Source organism: Ornithorhynchus anatinus, chromosome 20 (genome assembly GCF_004115215.2).
Source record: "Ornithorhynchus anatinus isolate Pmale09 chromosome 20, mOrnAna1.pri.v4, whole genome shotgun sequence".
Lineage (NCBI taxonomy): Eukaryota > Metazoa > Chordata > Mammalia > Monotremata > Ornithorhynchidae > Ornithorhynchus > Ornithorhynchus anatinus.
In genome coordinates this window covers 164081-182844 of record NC_041747.1, presented here as the reverse complement: position 1 = coordinate 182844, position 18764 = coordinate 164081, and the positions used below count along the sequence as shown (strand labels likewise).

The 18764-nt window shown below is 46.2% G+C and overlaps 1 protein-coding gene across 4 annotated transcripts in view; it reads right to left on the bottom strand.

The window, feature by feature from the left end:
- ZMYM2 (zinc finger MYM-type containing 2) overlaps positions 1-18764 on the bottom strand; it is a 90081-nt gene that overhangs the window by 39472 nt on the left and 31845 nt on the right. For 3 of the 4 annotated variants that reach the window (XM_029048375.2, XM_029048377.2, XM_039914935.1), the window contains 3 exons: positions 11062-11227; positions 7251-7463; positions 795-866 (listed from right to left, as the gene is read on the bottom strand). In XM_029048375.2, coding sequence (XP_028904208.1) covers positions 795-866; positions 7251-7463; positions 11062-11227 — 451 coding nt within the window. The remainder of the gene's footprint in view (positions 1-794; positions 867-7250; positions 7464-11061; positions 11228-18764) is intronic. The other variant, XM_039914934.1, reaches the window with a different exon arrangement.

Sequence of the window (18764 nt, the reverse complement as noted above, 5' to 3'; positions counted from 1 at the left end):
AACACTCAGTGCACACACAAGGCAGTAGGCTTTGCAAAACAGCAAAATGACTAGCTTTCCCATAGTAATCTACACCGGTTTACAAACATCTTTGGGATGCAGAAAGTAACCCAGTTGAGCCCCATTTCACAAAGTAAAGGAGGAACGATGGGAGTAGCAAATTTACTCGCATAACTGCCTCCACCCCATGATTCCCCCGGCATCCCAATCTTTTAGGAGGAAGTGAAGGATTCTTTTTGTACACATCAAGAACGGCGGCACATGCCAGGGTAGAAGGAGAAGAGTCAGAACGTGCTAAAGCTGCAGATGCAAGATCCTGCCACGGTGCAGGAGGAGCAGAATGGTCAGAATGTGAAAAAGTCGCAGGGGGTGGGGAGTTTCTTTTACAAGGGCAAAGGAGGTCTCTGGGGTGGGGATTACAGTTTAGTGTCTATTGTATGCAGCACTTGAGAGAGTGCTATGGAGCTCTTTTACCTCTCCCCACCCCCACTCCTTTCTTTTCTCCTGCTCCCCTTATTCTATATTTAATTCCTGGCATAATTGTAAAAGTCCCTCTCCTGTTTCTGAGTTGCAAAAGTTAGGCCAAAAAGTGGGGCAATTATGTGAGTAAATTAAGCAGATTTAGAGGGTTTTGCTCCAATCGAACAATGGTATTCATTGAGCGCTTGCCTTACCCCAACACCGTACCAAGCACTTTATGCGACCAATCAGACAGTGACCAAGTCAGACATAAACCCTGTCGCTTGGCTCCACAATTGCTACTCTGATTGCCGAAGCACAACCCCTTCTCTTACCTCTGACTGCATTAGGAAGGAGTCTTGCATGTGATCTCTGACCTCCTTCAGGAAGCTAGGATGGCTACCTACCTAGAAAGAGATTAAGAGATTAGACTCAGACAGAGTTCAAGCCTGCCATGGCACTAGACAATGGATTGGAAAGAAACCAAATTATTTCATTAGGATGTTTTAACTGAAATTGTTCCTTGATGGCATCTGTCAACCCATAAAATAGAGTAGATTAAAACAGAAAACAACACTACCTCACCCCAAGATGCCTATGGAGCCACCTGGGACAGAAAAATAATCAGGGTGAAGAAGAGAGGGGGTTTCTAAAATAAAAACAAGGGAATGGAAGGTGAAGGAGGGGGGAAGGGAGTGAGCAGGGTTCAAGCTAAACTCAACTCCTGAACTGTGCCAGGACAGTTCTGACAATATGACAGACAGGGTGCAGAAAGGAGGCCCACCCAGCCACCCTCCCCAACCTGTAACCTGGCAGAGGAACGGCTTTAGGCACCCACCAGTATCCTCAGATGAAGCCACTACTGCCCAGCCCAATCTTCAGAGGTGAAAAGTGAAGTAAGTGGGTTGAAAACCCCAAATCAAACAGAATGAAAACTGACCTCTAGTGGAAGGTCAAAAAACAAATCTGGCTGTTAGCCATGGATAAAATAAAAAAAGAAAAAAGACTTTAACTTGATCAGGTTATCAATAAGGAAGGGGAGAAAGCAAATGTGCAAGGGAGGGTAGAGAGAAACTGATAAAAGGCTCAGAGAAGGCAGAGGTTAGGGGAGGAGAAAAAACAGGATGGTGAGCTTCACCATGTATGAGTTAGAACTTCTGAGAGTACTGAGGTGAGCAGTGCTTGCCCAAAGAGGGGTCAGAAAGGGGCCACTTGTCCCTATGAAGGTAGCATCGGTAGTCCATATACAATATAGCCAGATTTAACTCCACACCTTACAGGCCCCATGTTCAGACACCAGGAGGAGAGAACGCTTAGCTGCTGTTGAGGAGGGGTCAGGAGGAAAAGAAAGTAGGGGGTAGAGGGTAGAGGAGATCAGGCCATCCAGCCGCTTTCCCTCTTTTGGTTGATGCTAGGCAACCAAACTGCAAGCTCTTGATCTGGGTGCCACGCACAGCTACCATGTGCTACACCTGACTATCAAACGTCCTGAAAATGCCTGATCTGCCTCTCCTGCCTCCCGGTCACATCCACCCTAATTCCTCCTTAACCTTTTCCTGCCTCTCCTCTGGAAGAAGCTCTGAGAGAGGAGATGGCATTAGCCTCAGTAAATAGAAGGGCTGGGTTTGAGATTCCCTCTGCTGTAATGAGGTGTGAAAGGACCAGAGCCGGGGGTCCATCACAGAACCCATCATGTGTAATTTTCTCACCATGCTTGATTTTGGTTTTTTGGGCTCTGTACTTTTAATGACATTTCCACATGGCAGTCTTATCGTTGCCACTGATGTGTCATTCCCTAATTGCCAAAGGAGGTCTGGGCAGGGAAAACCCAACCAAGTGAGATGACTTCCTTAAAACCTGGGCTCCCTGAAGATGTGTAGCCATGTCAGCTCATCACAAGAGTCCTTCTGTGAGTGCCTGGAGAGCTTAGAGCTACAAAAACTTCCTGGGTCAAGGAGGTACTTGTAGTCCTGCCTTCCTTCTAAAGCGTCTCTAAACAGAGCAGTCCTCTACTCTCTCCTCTCAGTGGCACAAGAGGGCCACCTCATTACAGAAATATACAGAGACCCAAGTATATACAGGGACAGTTATCTCTTGAGTTGGACGACACGGTGGAGGTGTGAGCCAATGGGCTGTATGTGTTTCTGACTCCTTGGCAGTAGGAACGATCCTGAATCCAATACATTTTCCGTTATGGCAGGGCAACCCACGACTCAACCCTGTCTGGACACTCTAGGAGGTAGGGGAAGGGTCAAAAAAGGACACTTACCCACCCGGAGGCACAGCGACACTCATTGAAACCCAGATGCCACTAGGCTACCCGAAGGGCTTTACTGCGGAAAAAGCCAGCCAAAGGCAGAGGGAAGAATCTGCTGCTGTAGCCAGAATGGGGTCAAGGCAACAGGGTGGAGAAGGCAAAGGCAGCGTGGCTCCTGGGGAAGGAACTGTGGGGCCGGGGGTCAAGGTGGAGTGAAGGGGTGGGGGGGGAGCCGGGTGGCATTTACTTCCCAAAGGGGAAAGCCAGGGCCCCCCCGGCCTCCACACCAGGGGGCAGCAAGAGAAAGGGAAGGAAATTCCCCCTTCAAGGATGCCCAAGAGATGTCCAGGAGCTGCCTGGGGTTGCTAGATGGGGGAAACCCTCCTGGACCTTCCTTGTGGCTTAGAAACCTGCCTAGAGAAGAAACAGATTTCCCCACCCTTCCTCTCCCCTATCCCCAGGGAAACATGGTGTAGCTGTTCCTTCAGGTGGAAGAGACCAGAAGGTGAAGGGGAAAATTAAGGGGAGACTGAGGTGGCAAGCCAGGGCCCAAGGGCCACTTGGGCAGACTCTCAGATAGGCAGTGCTTGGGACTTTCTCAGCTTTGAGCTCTGGGGAATAATCTGACATGACACCCCCAAGTAGCCTACTGGCCACCTCAAAAGCAACACTGATCCCAAATAGAGAGTCTTACTCAACTTCAAGCAAAATGGCATGTTCCAGCGGCTTAGCATTTTTGAGCAAGCCACTGTGCTAAAAAGTACTATAGCATTTTGCCGGACCAAAAAACTTTTTTCTCTTCAGACTTTTTTTCAATCCAGGAATATGGCTGCACTAGGTGGATCAAGAATATAACAGTGAATTCTCTTCTTGTACCTCACATTCCTTCTCCTCCAGAAAAACAGTATCCCTGTATTGGAAGATTGGACTTGGCTGTCACACTACAGTTCCCTATCTATGCTCCTCATAATTTTGAGACTTACCAACCAAATGAATTCTTTGAAAATGTTTTCTAAAAATATTACATTTATGTCCTCTTCCCTCTACCTGGATTTTAGGCATATTGGGCCACAACTTCATAAAGCACTAGCGGGATTGATATTTATCCAAGAGTAAAACTAATTTTGATCCAATGCAATGATGACAAATGGAAAAAAACACTTTTCTGAGTTTTAAATATGCATTAAAACAACAAAATGATTAACTTCACTTTTAACTATTTAACTTCTAGGTACCCTAAAGAATCCCCTTCATTTGAAGTAGCCTGTTTCCTATTCTGTCATGAGCTAACTCACTACTAATTGTCAACATATTCTGGTTATTTCTATAGTACTGGTGCGGGGGAGGGAAGAGGAGGGGTGGTGTGTGTGTGTGTGTGTATGTGTCTGGGTATGTGTCTGTCTCAGGATGGAGCTGAGGCTTTGTTGATCAAACTGAATCTGAGCTCATCATTGACAGGGCAGATCTGAGGCTTTCAAAGAATTTGTCCAGCCACTACCACACTTTGGGGTTTAGTCTGGCCAAAAGTGGGGCGAGGCTTTCAAAGAATTTGTCCAGCCACTACCACACTTTGGGGTTTAGTCTGGCCAAAAGTGGGGCTGATAACAATAATAAATGGCTTTTGTGGGTAAGGGCCTATAGTGATAAGAACAAATCACTTAAAATGGTGAAAGCTGTGGTGGTAAAAAGTAATTAAATCCACCATTCAGGAATGCCATGACATTAACCAGACCTTAAAATCAGCATAATCATGATTCTTTGAAATCTTAATTTCAAGCAAGGACTGTGAATTGAAGCTCACTGATGGAAAAACAATGCAGAAGCATTTCCTTGAGGCTACAATCAAGGCATCATAGAAAGATGAAATTTAGCACAACAGCGAGAATCAAATTTTGATTTAACGAAAGACCCAATTTCCAATCTCCTCCCAAGCTCCCCGATCATAAACAAAGCATTTGCGCCTGCAATAGCAAATGGCAGCCAGGACCCAGGGACAAGCACCAGGGAGGCGTCCGAGTCTGCTGGATGTTGATGCTATGGTCCCTGGCCTGCAGCACTGGGAAAGCCCAGTGGGGAGACCGAATCAGAGACACACACAGGCTCCAGGAGCTGTTGAGGGGAAAGTTCACAAGGGACTGGGAACGTGGACAAGCCATATGGGAACAAATCAAAAGGTGAAGAGGGTGTTTTAACAGACCCTCCCCAGCACCCACCCCTGGATTATTACTGTCTTCAAGGGAGTGGACTTGGGTCACAGTCCAGTTTCAACCAGTCCCAGTCAAAGCCACTGTAAGTACTTCTGAAGTTGGTAAGATTGGGAGATGGACAGCTCCAATGACTCAGAGGGTTTCCAGGCTCAAAGTGATTTATCAGTTACATTCAATAATTTCGTGGTGCAGTGGAAAGAGCACGGGCTTTGGAGTCAGGGCTCGTGAGTTCGAATCCCAGCTTTGCCACTTGTCAGCTGTGTGACTGTGGGCAAGGCACTTAACTTCTCTGTGCCTCAGTTCCCTCATCTGTAAAATGGGGATTAAGACTGTGAGCCCCACGTGGGACAACCTGATTCCCCTGTGTCTACCCCAGTGCTTAGAACAGTGCTCTGCACATAGTAAGCGCTTAACAAATACCAACATTATTATTATTATTGTTACAACCCAAATTTCACGAAGAGCCACAGGTGTGATAGAAGGCAGCAAAATGTTAACAACAAAGAAATTGAAAGAGCAGTCCTCTAGACTGGAAGCTCCTTGTGGGCAAGAGCGTGTCAACCAACCCTGTTGTATGTACTCTCCCAAGTACTTAGTACTGTGCTCTGCACACAGTAAGTGCTCAATCAATACCATTAAGTGATTGATTTCAAAAATATCCGAGGGCAAACTGTAAGGGAACCAAGCCACAGAAATACACCATGGATTAATCAAATTGTACAATAGCAACTGACAACTTTTGTTATGCCCACCTAAGCCACCGTGAGAGTGAGAAACTGCTCCTGTGTAGTGAGTGGCACTTATAAATTGAAGAGAACACAATGACAAAGCACAAACTTACAAATATGCCAATAAATTCAAAGCATTATCACCAACACAATTCCTGGGTTATCGTCCCTTTAGGAGTACTCAGAAGTTACAATGCTGTTTGTTAAGAGGCTACTCTGCTGCCAGTTTATTGTAACAAAAAAAGGCACCAACCTGGAATTCTCAGAAGCTTTTATGCATGCATTCCCAGCAATGTTAAAACAAAATTATAAGCCATACCTGACAGCCTCCTGATAGCAAACTACTCCTATAATAGGGCATAAAGTTCTGTGCTCCATCTCTGTTACGATGGCCCATTTTACTCTTCTAGGATTTCTTGAGAAATACTGAAATTCTACTTTTGCCTTGAAAGCAATCTTACGCAAAATCTAAATCTTTATAAACAACGATTTCCATGCTCAAGGGATCCTCCAAGTAGTCACCTTGGGTAACACCCTGAAAATTACTTCAAGTCCCCAGTTCCAGAAGTTTGAACCAGAAACCAGTCTTTCTCAAGAGCACCTGTCACTTGTCCAGAAACTACATCCTCAGAAAAGTCTCCCTCCCTCCTCCAGATTGCTGACCCAAAATGGGATCAACACTGTTCCCGCTAATCAGGAGGCCCCTCTTCCCCTGCCCCACACACATCCACCTGTAAAGTCCCCATGCCCTGCCACACAGGGCAGAGACAGGAGTGGAAAGGGCGCACTCCTATCCCACGGAGGTCTGGCTGAGGAAATATACACTTCACAGACTACCTAGAAAGAAGTTTGGCTACCTACTAACTGCACACAGTTTCCAAGCCTCAGTTACCATAAGAACAGATGTGAGGTTGTTGTGGGCTGGGAATGTTATATTGTACTCTCCCAAGTGCTTAATATTGCATACAATAAGTCCTCAATAGATACAACTGATTGATTGACTAAAGTTGGAGCAGCGTGGCTCAGTGGAAAGAGCCCGGGCTTTGGAGTCAGAGGTCATGAGTTCGAATTCCAGCTCTGCCACTTGTCAGCTGTGTGACTGTGGGCGAGTCACTTAACTTCTCTGTGCCTCAGTTACCTCATCTGTAAAATGGGGATTAAGAGTGTGAGCCCCACGTGGGACAGCCTGATTCCCGTGTCTACCCCAGCGCTTAGAACAGTGCTCGGCACATAGTAAGCGCTTAACAAATACCAACATTATTAAAGTTAGACTGCAGAAGACTGCAGAAGAAAGGAAAGGGTATTCAGCAAGTTTTCCATCACTTGATTCTTAGTTCTTCCAATTCTTAAACTTCCCCTCAGATTAAGAGAGATGTTGAAATACCCCATGACCACAGCCAAGATTACTCAAGAGGGACACGACCTCTGGTCTTCACTGCCTCTGCAGCGGTCACCTCTGCTAAAACAATGAGGGTGTATAGGTCACTGACCTGGCCAGACATGCTCTCATTACACACAAAATGACAAAAGCAATTGCCCATCCAGAAAAAGCAAGTACTTTCCAAGAGAAAGGTGAGTTTTGACTACAGCATGGATTACCTGTTTGTAATCACTGACACAACTTTGGCAGCAGAACCTTTTCTGCTGCCCGTCGACCATAAGGACGTTATTTCCGGCTCCTTTGCTGGGCAAATACTCTCCACACTGTTCGCAGCAATTCATTATTAATCCGTTTGCCATTCGGTATCTGTTGAAGCAGTGGTCACTACACAGCTTATGAGTCATATTTTTAAAGCTAACTTCATGACGAATCTAAAAGGAAAAATCAAAAGAACCCATCAACAGATCTGATAGAGTGCTGAAATTTTCCATTACATGCCTGCCAAATTAACCCAACATATTGTTTGATAAGCAGAGCCCTCTTTGTACACAGCAGAAGGGATAGTGAGTGTGGCAAAGAGGAACCTGGGGGAAGTCCAGCCAAGGGGTCACCCAGCCTTCCTGAAGAAACACCTCTCCCACCCCCACCCCGATCTCCAAGCCAATTTAGTTTGATCAATCAAACGGTGGAATTTTCAGAGCACAAACTGTGGGTGGAGCAGAATTCTAAGCATTAAGCAGAGCACAACTGCAGGAAGACCCCGTCCCGGCTCTCAAGGGGCTTACACTCTTCCAAGACAAACGATTTACAAATGGTGGAAAAACGATGAAGAGCAAAAATAGAATTAACAATAATAACAGTAGTAATTGTGAAATTTGTTAAGCTCTATGTGCCACGCACTGTACTAGCTGCTGGTGTGGATGCAAGCAAATTGGATGGACACAGTTCCTGTCCCACATGGGGTGCACAGTCTTAATCCCCATTTTTACAGATTAGGTAACTGAGGCACAGAAGTAAAGTTACTTGCCCAAGGTCATCCAGCAGACCAGAAAGGGAGCTGGGATCAGAACCCAGATCCTTATGGCTCCCAGGCTCGTGATCTACCCACTAGGCCAAGCTGCTTCAGCAACAAGACCGTCAGGATGACAGCGAGAAATACGATCAGAGAATTTTGTGTAAATGAGAGAGTGGGTCAGCTCAGCAATGATCAAGAAAAGACAGCAGGAAGGATGCCATCACCTGAACTAGGCAGAGAAAAATGGAAGACTGTCACTTTGGTTGGGTCTGTTTGCTTTTTAAAGGCATGCCAGCACCCTGCTGCCACCAAAGAGCTTCTCAGGAAAGGTCAGTTCCATTTGTGGAGTCATTAGTGAGAAACAGTAAACCCCTTTGCCACTGGTCTCATAGCTGGGTATACCAACAAGTCAACAATTCTGAGACGTCTTTGTAGGAAAAATACCTGGGTGTTACTCAAAATTTTGATAATAAAAATTTTCCCCCCTATCAGCAGGCAAATTATGATCTCACCACCTCCCAAGACCACTTGGGCAGGGCAACGGAGGCACCATAGTCTTCTGATTGCCACATACCCTACGTCTGTCTAGTGGATGGGGCAACAGAGGTACAGTGCAAAGGGGAGTGTCTACCACACACATTCCTGTGATTGGGCCATACATGAAAAGCAAGAGTTTGGGCAGTAAATCTGACACTTTATTTCTCAAATTACAAGTACCTGAAAACAAGGAAGAAGAAATCAGGCACAGAAATCTACAGCCTCCTTCGAGATAAAAGCAACCCAGATTACCACCAAGCTCCTCATATTTGGGAGATGAATGAAGCCTGGCTTAGTGGAAAGAGCACAAGCCTGAGAGTCAGAGGACCTGGATTCTAACTCCCATTCTTACCCTGCTATGCAGCCTGGGCAAGTCACTTAATTTCCCAGTGCCTCAGTTTACTCATTTGTAATATGGGGGATTCAATACCTGTTCACTTTTTCCTCAAACTGTGAGATGATCTTGTATCTACTGAAAGCCTGGCACACAGTAAGTGCTTAACAAATACCATAATTTTTACTATTACTCAGAAAACATGCAGGAGATTCTCTCATTTTGCCTGACCTGCTCATCACTGCCTGGACAAACCCAGGGCTCCAGCCCACAGTGACTTGATTTCTTGCTCTCCTACTCTCCCCAAACCAGCCTCTCTAAGCTCCCTACCAGAGGCCCTTTCTCAGTGACTCTGCTTGGGCCCTCCCTAGCAGCGCTGATTCTCTAGCTGGCCCCGTTACCCAAATTTCCCATGCCCCCTCCAGTGTGCACTCTGGTCACCATCAGCCACCTCTGGCTTGCACTTTGTACCCTGAACCCCACCCCTTCCCCCAGCCTGTCCTGTCTCAGCCTGGCAGAAGGCCCTGGCTTCTTCTCAGGTGGTTTCAGTTTCTACTACCCTAATAAGGATGCCACCCCAACCCTGGAGCTCTAAGCAGTCAGTCCTGTTTGGGGAGATCAGTACAGAGAAGACTGCATGATGCACGTCCCTTTGGTGGCTTGTTTCCGATCCCACCTTCTTCTTTGGGGCACAACAGGAGAACTGGACAAACGAAAATGCAAGACAACTGATACCTGACAACTGGTCTACGGCCCTAGGACCTAGCTCCAGCCCTGGGTTGCCGTCCCCCTGGCTCTAGGTAGGTTTTGTATGTGTGTGTCACGTTGCAGTAGGTTATCCCCTCCCCTACTGGTTTGTCGCCCTCCGTGTCCCAGCTGGATCGTGACCAGTGGGGATGACAGAGAGTTGCGCACACCTCTTGCACCTAAATCTGTCCCTCCACGCAGACTCTCAGGGCCTGGATTCAGGCTCGCCGACCATTCTTGCGGACTACCCCTCAATCTGGGCTCCATTGCTAGGGCTTGCAGGAGACCAGAAAAATGGCTGAGGAGCAGCCAAGGTGCAAATCACTGCTTGTTCGATGGCCTTGTGTGGCTAGAAGATGGCCACTTGCCCATTTGCAAGGGCACTGCATCACAGTCCTGGCAGCAGCTGTGTTCACCTTGGCCACCAATGGATCTTGCACGAAAAACACCTCCGCATGCACTCCGCAGAGAAAATGGCGCTGCACACACCGTTGACACAATAATTAATTCCTCCAAGTTCTCAGGCTTTACCAATCGGGATTGAGGTTCATCCACTCTTCTAGATTCCATCATCATCGTTGTCACCTTCCTCATAGGACTTCCCTTCCTATTATATGATGTGGCCACTGACGGTGACAGTGAAATTCACCTGTGTGTGCAGGACACTTGTGACTGAAGAGGCTAAAGCTGCACCCACAGTCCCAGTCATAATGTGTGCTCCCTAAAAAGATGTCCCTTGTTGTTTTGTCATCTTCCTATGGTCGCTTCCCAAGAAAATAGGAGCGATATCAGCAATGGCACAAGATCAGCTGCACTGATCTTTTCCCGGGAGACTGTCACAAATATGACAGGCTGTGGACCTGGATTGTAGCTTAAACAAGGGCACGTGGCAGATAAACGGACTTCCAGAGGTCTTTTGGAACATCTTGTCCTAGGAATTATTCCAGTAATTCCTAAAAGGTTTGCCAGTCACAGATAAATCTGAAAAAAGTTGATGTGCCCCACTACTTTTAATCGCGAAAGCTGCTGAGCAAAAAGCAGTGTCTGGGACAATGACCGATGACCATGTTGTTATTCTTAAAGGGCCCCTTTCCTCTGCACCAACTGGAGTACTGAGCAGCTTCATGCTTTGCCTTCCTCACTGCTACAACCTCCATTTGTTGTAGCCTTGCAAATAAGGAAAAACACCACATGTCCCCTCTAAGCCCCTACCAAAAATGTCAAAGCCTATTCAACACGCAGATAGAATCTAGGGAATAAATAGACTTAAATCAAGACCCGTTACTAAGGTCTCCTGGCCTAAAATTTTACTTACTCTAGGATAATGGCTTTATAACTGTACAAAGTATTTAAGAGTTTATTTGCTATGGGAGGGGCAGAGGGAGGAGAAACAGACCTCAGTTAGTTTACCACAAATTGTGCATCTCGATTTATTTAAGATTCCTTTGGAAGGATTCTGCTTATCTTCATAGTGTGACAAACATGATGTGCTGCAGAACTCCTGGAAGGATTCACTTGAATCCACTTGTGCAACAATGGTACCTTTCATTGTTGTTATGTCTCTGAAAGATAAAAAATTAGAGTATAAAAGTTTTAAAGCATCAAAATAGTTGATACCCGGGTCACACATTTAATTTAAACCAAGGATCCCGAACCTCTGTGGAATGAAGTAAACCACAATATTATAATAGTTACAGAAGTAGTGTGGCCTAATGGAAAGAGCACAAGTCTGGGAATCAGAAGGACCTGGGTTCTAATCCCAGCTCCACCACTTGTGGGCTGTGTGACCCCTTGGGCAAGTCACTTCTCTGTGCCACAGTTACCTCATCTGTAAAATGGGGATTAAGACTATGAGTCCTATATGGGACAGGGACTGTGTCCATTTCAATCACCTTGTATCTTCTACAGCACTTAGTACAGTGCCTGGTTCATAGTAAGAACTTACCCAATAGCACAATTATTATTAGTCATACCAACCCTATCTGGTTCCCATGATTTCCTCAGTTGGGAGGGGAGTCTTAAGGGCACGAGGCTTTGGACAAGATCCCAGCCCGAATCCCGTCACCAGGGGAAGAGAGCCCAAGGCCGAGTGGCCCTGACCTCAAGTGGAAGCGGTTCAGCTGGGCCTAGCCTCGCCCCAGCACCCCAGGGCCTCTCTACCTCTGTGTACCCGGAAGAGGACTGGGACAGGGGACCGTCACTCTCACCCCGACCGCACACAGGAGACCCTCTGTGCAGGTCAGGTGGCAGTTCTGGTAACCCAAACTAGACCCATCCCCGACAGCTGTTGGACGAGTGAAAGCCAACATGTCCCACTGGGCCCTGAGGCTGAGGCAAGTTCAGGTACACACTCCTGTGCCTTGGTTGGAGCTGACCCCAAGCCTGCAAAACAAAGGGCCCAATCTCCCCATCCCCATCGCATCCAATCCAGAAAATAATAATTTCAAGTGAAAGGGTGCCTCGCACTTGGATTAGCATCCTTTTTATTCACCTCACCCTCAGCTCCACAGTCCTTCTATAGGTATCCATAATTTATTTATAGTAAAGGCCATCTCCCCCCACAGACGTAGCATAGCCTACTGGATAGGGCATGGACCTGAGAGTCAGAAGGTCATGCTCTAATTCCAGCTCTGCCACTTGTCTGCTGTGTGACCTTGGGTAAGTCACTTTATTTCTCTATGCCTCAGTTAACCTCATCTGTAAAATGGGGATTGAGACTGTGAGCCCCACAGAGGGACTATATTCAACCCGATTTGCTTGTATTCAACAGTACAGTGCTCAGTACGGTGCCTGGCACACCGTAGGTGCTTAATAAATACCACAGTTGTTATTATTATTATTACACTGTAAGTTTATTTTGGCCAGGTAATGTGTCTGCCAAGTCTGTTGTACCGGATAGTGCAGTGCTGTGTAATTTATTTATTTATCTATATTGATATCTGTCTCCCTCTCTAGACTGGGAACTCTTGTGCAGGAATGTGTCTGTTTGTTGTTATACTGTACTTTCCCGAGTGCTTAGTACAATGCTTTGCATACATAAATACTCAATAAATATGACTGAATGAATGTGCTGCACCCACTGAGTGCTAAATAAATATCACTGATTGATTGATTGATAATGTCCATCGCCTCCTCTAGGCTCTAAGCTCGTTAAGGGCAGGGAATATATCTACCAACTCTGTTACATTATGTTTTCCCGAGCGCTTAGTCCAGCGCTATGCACACAGCACTTCATAAATATACTTGACTGATTGATCAACCCCACTTCCACAAAGAGTTCTCTCGGGGCAGAGCCCTCTGCTGGCCTTGAGTTAAAGAAAAGATCTGGGCTCAGGTGTTTTTAATGTTGTAGGGCAGCCCTGGCCCTAATCAACCTATTTCTTCCCCAGGTGCCTCTAAATGGGGGTTAGGAGGTACTGCCCCTTTATGGCCCTGGAGGCTGCTGGGCCTTTCCCTACTCTAAGTAAGGCTCTAGGCCAGTCCTGCTCTGGTTTGCAAGAGGAGAGGAGAGAGAGCTTGACCCACTGTGGGCTCAGGTAAGCAGGGGGGAGATACTCTGGTTGGTCCAGCTACCTCCCCATTTTTTTAGGGTGGGTGTGGGACAGATTGCTGGGATTGCTGATGCCTATTGTAATGATGATGAATGTGAAGGTGGAGGAGGGCTATTAGGGTTGGGGTGAGGGGGAGGGGATGATTCCAGGGTTTCAGAAATTACTTAGTGTATATTTTGTGGGGCAAGGGAAAGGTCTATTGGGGTGCCTAATGGGTTGTGACATTGCCAATGACGTATATACTGTGCACTACCTGGATGGGGGATGGTTTGGGAAATTGGGGAGGGAATGTGGGGATATACTTGTGCTGAGGGTTCTGACTGTTTTGTTGGTTTCAGGCTTGGAGAGGGTTTGAAGAGGAAGGGGCTGGAGGCTGAGAGCTGCCCTTGCTGGCTTGGTGTTGGGGGCATGTGGAAGTTGGTTTGGGGAAGGTTTTGGGATCACATGAGCTTGGTCTAGAGGAAAGTTAGGCCTGGTTTTGGGGTGACTGCTGGACCTGGGGTTGAGGGCCTGAAGGGTTGGGACCTTACTGCTTTTCCTTTCCCTCCCCACAGCATTTGTGTGTATTTGTACATATTTATTAATGATGTGTATATATCTATGATTATATTTATTTTGATGGTACTGATGCCTGTCTACTTATTTTGTTCTCTGTCTCCCCCTTCTAGACTGTGAACCCATTGTGGGGTAGGGACTGTCTCTGTTTCAAGCGCTTATCACAGTGCTCTGCATACAGTAAGCACTCAATAAACATGATTGAATGAATGAATTCACAGGGCTTGTGGGATGAGTGTCAAGTGGTGCATGCCCATTGTCTATATATCTGTCCCGTTCCCACTATTTGGAGGGCAGGGACTCTGTCTTCTCTATCCAAGAGAAGCAGCGTGGCCTAGTGGATAGAACACGGACACGGGAATTAGAAGAACTTGTCTGCTGTGTGACCCTGGGTGAGTCACTTGAATTTTCTGTGCTTCTGTTATATCATCTGTAAAATGGGAATTGAGATTGGGAGTCCCCTGTGGGACATGAACTGATAACTGTATATGTCAAGCACTGTTCTAAGAGCTAGGGTAGATGCAAGGTAATAATTAATGTTAATGTTGGTATTTGTTAAGCACTTACTATGTGCAGAGCACTGTTCTAAGCACTGGGGTAGATACAGGGTAATCAGATTGTCCCACATGAGGCTCCCAGTCTTAATCCCCATTTTACAGATGAGGGAACTGAGGTCCAGTGAAGTGACTTGCCCACAGTCACATAGCTGCCAAGTGGCAGAGCCAGGATTTGAACCCATGACCTCTGACCCCCAAGCCCAGGCTCTTTCCACTGAGCCATGCTGCTTCTCTAATAATAATAATAATGGTATTTGTTAAGGGTTTACCATGTTCCAGGCACTATACTAAGCGCTGGGGTGGATATAAGCAAATCGGGTTGGCCACAGTCCCTATTCCACGTGGGGTTCATAGGCTCAATCCCCATTTTACAGATGAGGTAACGAAGGCCCAGAGAAGTGAAGAGATTTGCCCAAGGTCACACAGCAGACAAGCAGCAGAGCAGGGATTATAACCCATGATCTTCAGACTCTCCGGCCTGTGCTTTATCCATACGCCAAGCTGCTTCTCAGGCTGGACATAGTCTGATGAGCTTATATCAACCCTAACGCTTAGTAGAGTGCCTGAAACACAGTAAGCATTTAACAGATAACATAAAAAAACCCAGAGCTCAATCTGGGTCTTGATGGCTCAGGTGCTGGGAAGAGTAATTACTAATAAGAGTGGTGGCAAAAGTGGGTACTGGCTTCATGCTGTGATCTCCAGATTTGAGTCTTCAGGGCCCGAGCACCAAGAAGTACAATCATTATATGGGTGCTGGAAAAAGGTGAAACTATCTCCATGCCATGAACCCCAGTTTTGACTATACCCATTTAGGTCTTCATGGGCCAGGTGCCAGGATGCACAATAAAAATATAAGGGCCAGCAAAAGGGCTTCATGTCTCAGACCCTGCGCCTCTCTGATAGCCCCCCAGCCCCCTGCCCCGAGGGCAAAACCATCGTATTTTGTGTCTGTGGGAAACTGAGCCTCTGGGAAGCAGGGCCGCTGCAACATTGTGCCTGTTGGATACCGTGAGCTCCCCCTACAAGAGCACGGCTGCTGCAATGTTGCGCCTATCTGATGCTGATTGTAAACTCACGTGGGCAGGCAATGTCTGCTTATTGTTACATTGTACTCTCCCAATCGCTTAGTACAGAGTTCTGGGCACAATAAGTGCTCAAATATAACTGAATGAATGGAAGTGTGTTTGCAGGGGGCAGGCGATATTTTATCTGAGTGGGGTGGCCTAGTTTTTATGTACTGTTTCAAGGTCAAAACCAAGGAAAAACTCTAATGAGGACAGCCGTGGTTTGGAATATCATGTCTGCCACTCCCAAAGGGATTTGTGTTCCTATTCCCTGAGATCTTGGGCAGGGCCTCTGGGAAAGAATGGCATAAACACAAAAAGTAAAGGATGCCTGTCTGAGAAGCCATAGTATAACTGTACAATGAGGGGTTGGAGAACTGGGGGAAGGAGTGAGGGAGAGGAGAGGAGCATCACTTTCCTTAACACAGCAATGCCACCGAACACACAAGGCTCTGGACTGGCGATACATCACCCTCTGTGGGTGAGAGGCGCAGAAAAATGTGTGGGTACAGTACGAACTCTTCTGGGGAGGCCTTGCAGCCAGGAATGGGGCTAGATGAAGCCCAAGAGCTGCCCTGGAGAGGGAAGGGCACATGACTGGGTGACTGGAGACCCCAGTTCTAGTCCCAGCTCTACCCCTTGTCTGATGGATGAACTTGGGCAAGTCATTCAACTTCTTCTGCCCCTCTAGACTGTATGCACTTTGTGGGCAGGGAACATGTCTAGCAACTCTGTTAATAGTGAATTCTTCCAAGTGTTTGGTACAGTGCTCTGCACACAGTAAACATTCAATGAATATGATTAGTTTATGAGCAATATTGTGAGAATAATTTTATTTTCCCTTCCTATTTGACTGAGAGCCCCATGGGGAACAGAGACTGCATCTGTTATGATTATCCCGTATCTATCCCAGCTCTCAGAACAGAGGAAGCATTTTAAAAAAACCAAAACATTACTATTAGTTTTATTATTGGAAGAGAGGATGCAGAGAGCCTCTCCTCCAACCTGAGGGACATAAATCTAACACCCCCCATCCCCGTGAGGGTAAAGTCCCATATTTACTAAATTGATTTTAATTCTTAAAAACCATTTCATTAGATTTTGAAAATCTAATTCCATTTTGATTTTAATACATCATATTGTAAGAACTGAAAACTTGGCACTGGATAATTTCTCTGAACCTGAACCTTATTTTCCCTTCGCTCAGAACTTCATACTCAGATTTGTACTTAACAATTCCTACTTAATATTCCTGAGATTCAACACTACCTAGAGGATGATCATTAGTAAACTGCACTGTAATACAGAAATTTCTAAAGAGGTTGAAAAACGTGTAAAATAAATGAATTCACTAAGTGACATCCACATCTATGATGTGTGAGGAGGAGCTTGTTCTGTAAACACCTCATGGGATCAGTCTCACTGCCTGGTCACTAACACCTGAAATAAGTGATTACTACAAGACTGCCAGCAGGTAGTGAGGTAAGAGCAGGAGCCCCGATAAAAATCATAACGGTGGCATTTGGGAAGCAGCATGGTGAAGTGGATAAAGCACGAGCCTGGGAGTCAGAAGTTCATGGGTTTTAATCCCAGTTCCGCCACTTGTCTGCTTTGTAACCTTGGGTAAGTCACTTCAATTCTCTATGCCGGTTACCTCATCTGTAAAATGGATATTAAGGCTGAGAGCCCCATGTGAGACATGGACTGTGTCCAACCCGATTTTCTTGCATCCACCCCAGGGCTTAGTACAGTGCCAGTGGTACGGAACATAGTAAGCGCTTAACAAATACCATTATTGTTGCTGTCATTATTATTATTAGTATTTTTACTTAGCGCTTATCGGCTCTATGCAAAGCACTGGGCTAAGTAGGCACTGGGGTAGATCCAAGGTAATCAAGTGGGCACAGCCCGACCCTCATCAGGCTCACAGTCTAAGGAGGAGGAAAGACAGGTATTTAATCCCCGTTTTGCAGGTAAGGAAAATGAGCCACAGGGAAGTGAAGAGACTTGTTCAAGGTCACCCAGCAGGCAAGCAGTAGAGCAGGGGTTAAGAGGCAGGTCCTTTGATTCCTAGGCCTCTTTTACCATGTGGCAACCCTGCTTCCCCAGGACAGGCTGCTCACCCGGCCCCACAGACAACACAAAACATTTCTAAAGATCTGAGGTATCAGGGCTTATGGGGTCATTACCAGGTGGCCCCTTCCCCTTCCCTGATGCCTCGCTTGCTGCTGAGAGTTGTGCTTTGCAAACCACTGGCACCATCACCAATTTCTCTGCCCAGGGTCTCAGGGCTGTGACTTGTCCCTCATTCCCAGTAGGAGATTCCCTTACATCAGGCCACACTCCTAAAGACGGACAGGATAGGAACCTGGAAGAAGTCACAAGATGCGCCCATCCAGTAAGAAACAGGAAAGTGATCAGTAAAGGCAAGCCTACACGGCTCTGGTGAAAAGTTCATGGCACTATCTATACCTCCGTAGCTCAATCTCAGGACTCAGCAGAACATGAAAAATTCATCTCGGAAAAAACACAGTGCTGTGAGTTATGCCCCTCAGTCTCGTGTTCTTATACAACTTGGCAGATCCATGGCCTGAATTCAGCCTCAATTCTGAACTGTCTGGTAGCAAGAGTTAGTGCTTAGGTTTTGTTAATGGTTTACATTTATTATTCTCTGAAGACTTTTCTGAGATTCATTGAGGTCAAACTTTTTGGTAGACACTGCAAAACAAAAACTGACAGCACAGCCTAGTTGGAAAGAGTGTGCACCTGAGAGCCAGGAGACTAGTTCTGGCGCTGTCACCAGCCTCCGGGGTGCCTTGGGTCAAGCATTCATCTTTCTATCTATCTGTCATTCTATCTCTCTGGGCTCCGGATTTCCTATCTGTATAATAGCAGGGAGAAACTTGTCCCGCCCTCCTGCCCTCCACCTTTTGGTGGGAGAGGAACTGTGACGGATCTGGTTGTCTTGACTCTACCTCAGTGTGGAGCAATTCTTGGCACAGTATGTGGAATAAATACTTTAATTAGTCTTATTAGTCTAACCTAACAGGGTGAATGTGGTAGAAGACTATTAAATGGGGAATGCTATTTTAACTGACTCCTCAGTGTGTTGTGCAAAGATCCCTGAGAAATCATACAGAAGGATGATTGTGTTTTTGTAACTGGAACTGTGGTGAAATTTACTTCTAAACTTTCCAAGTTCATCAAAGGATGAGAAACACAATTTAGTATGGACAAAAGAAAAAAGTCATTGAAAATAGGAATATGAGGAAATTATAGGCTAAGTACAATTTTACAACAGAGCTGACAAAGATCTTAGAGCTTAAAAAAGGAAAATGATATCAATTCCTTGAACACCTTTGGTTCCTT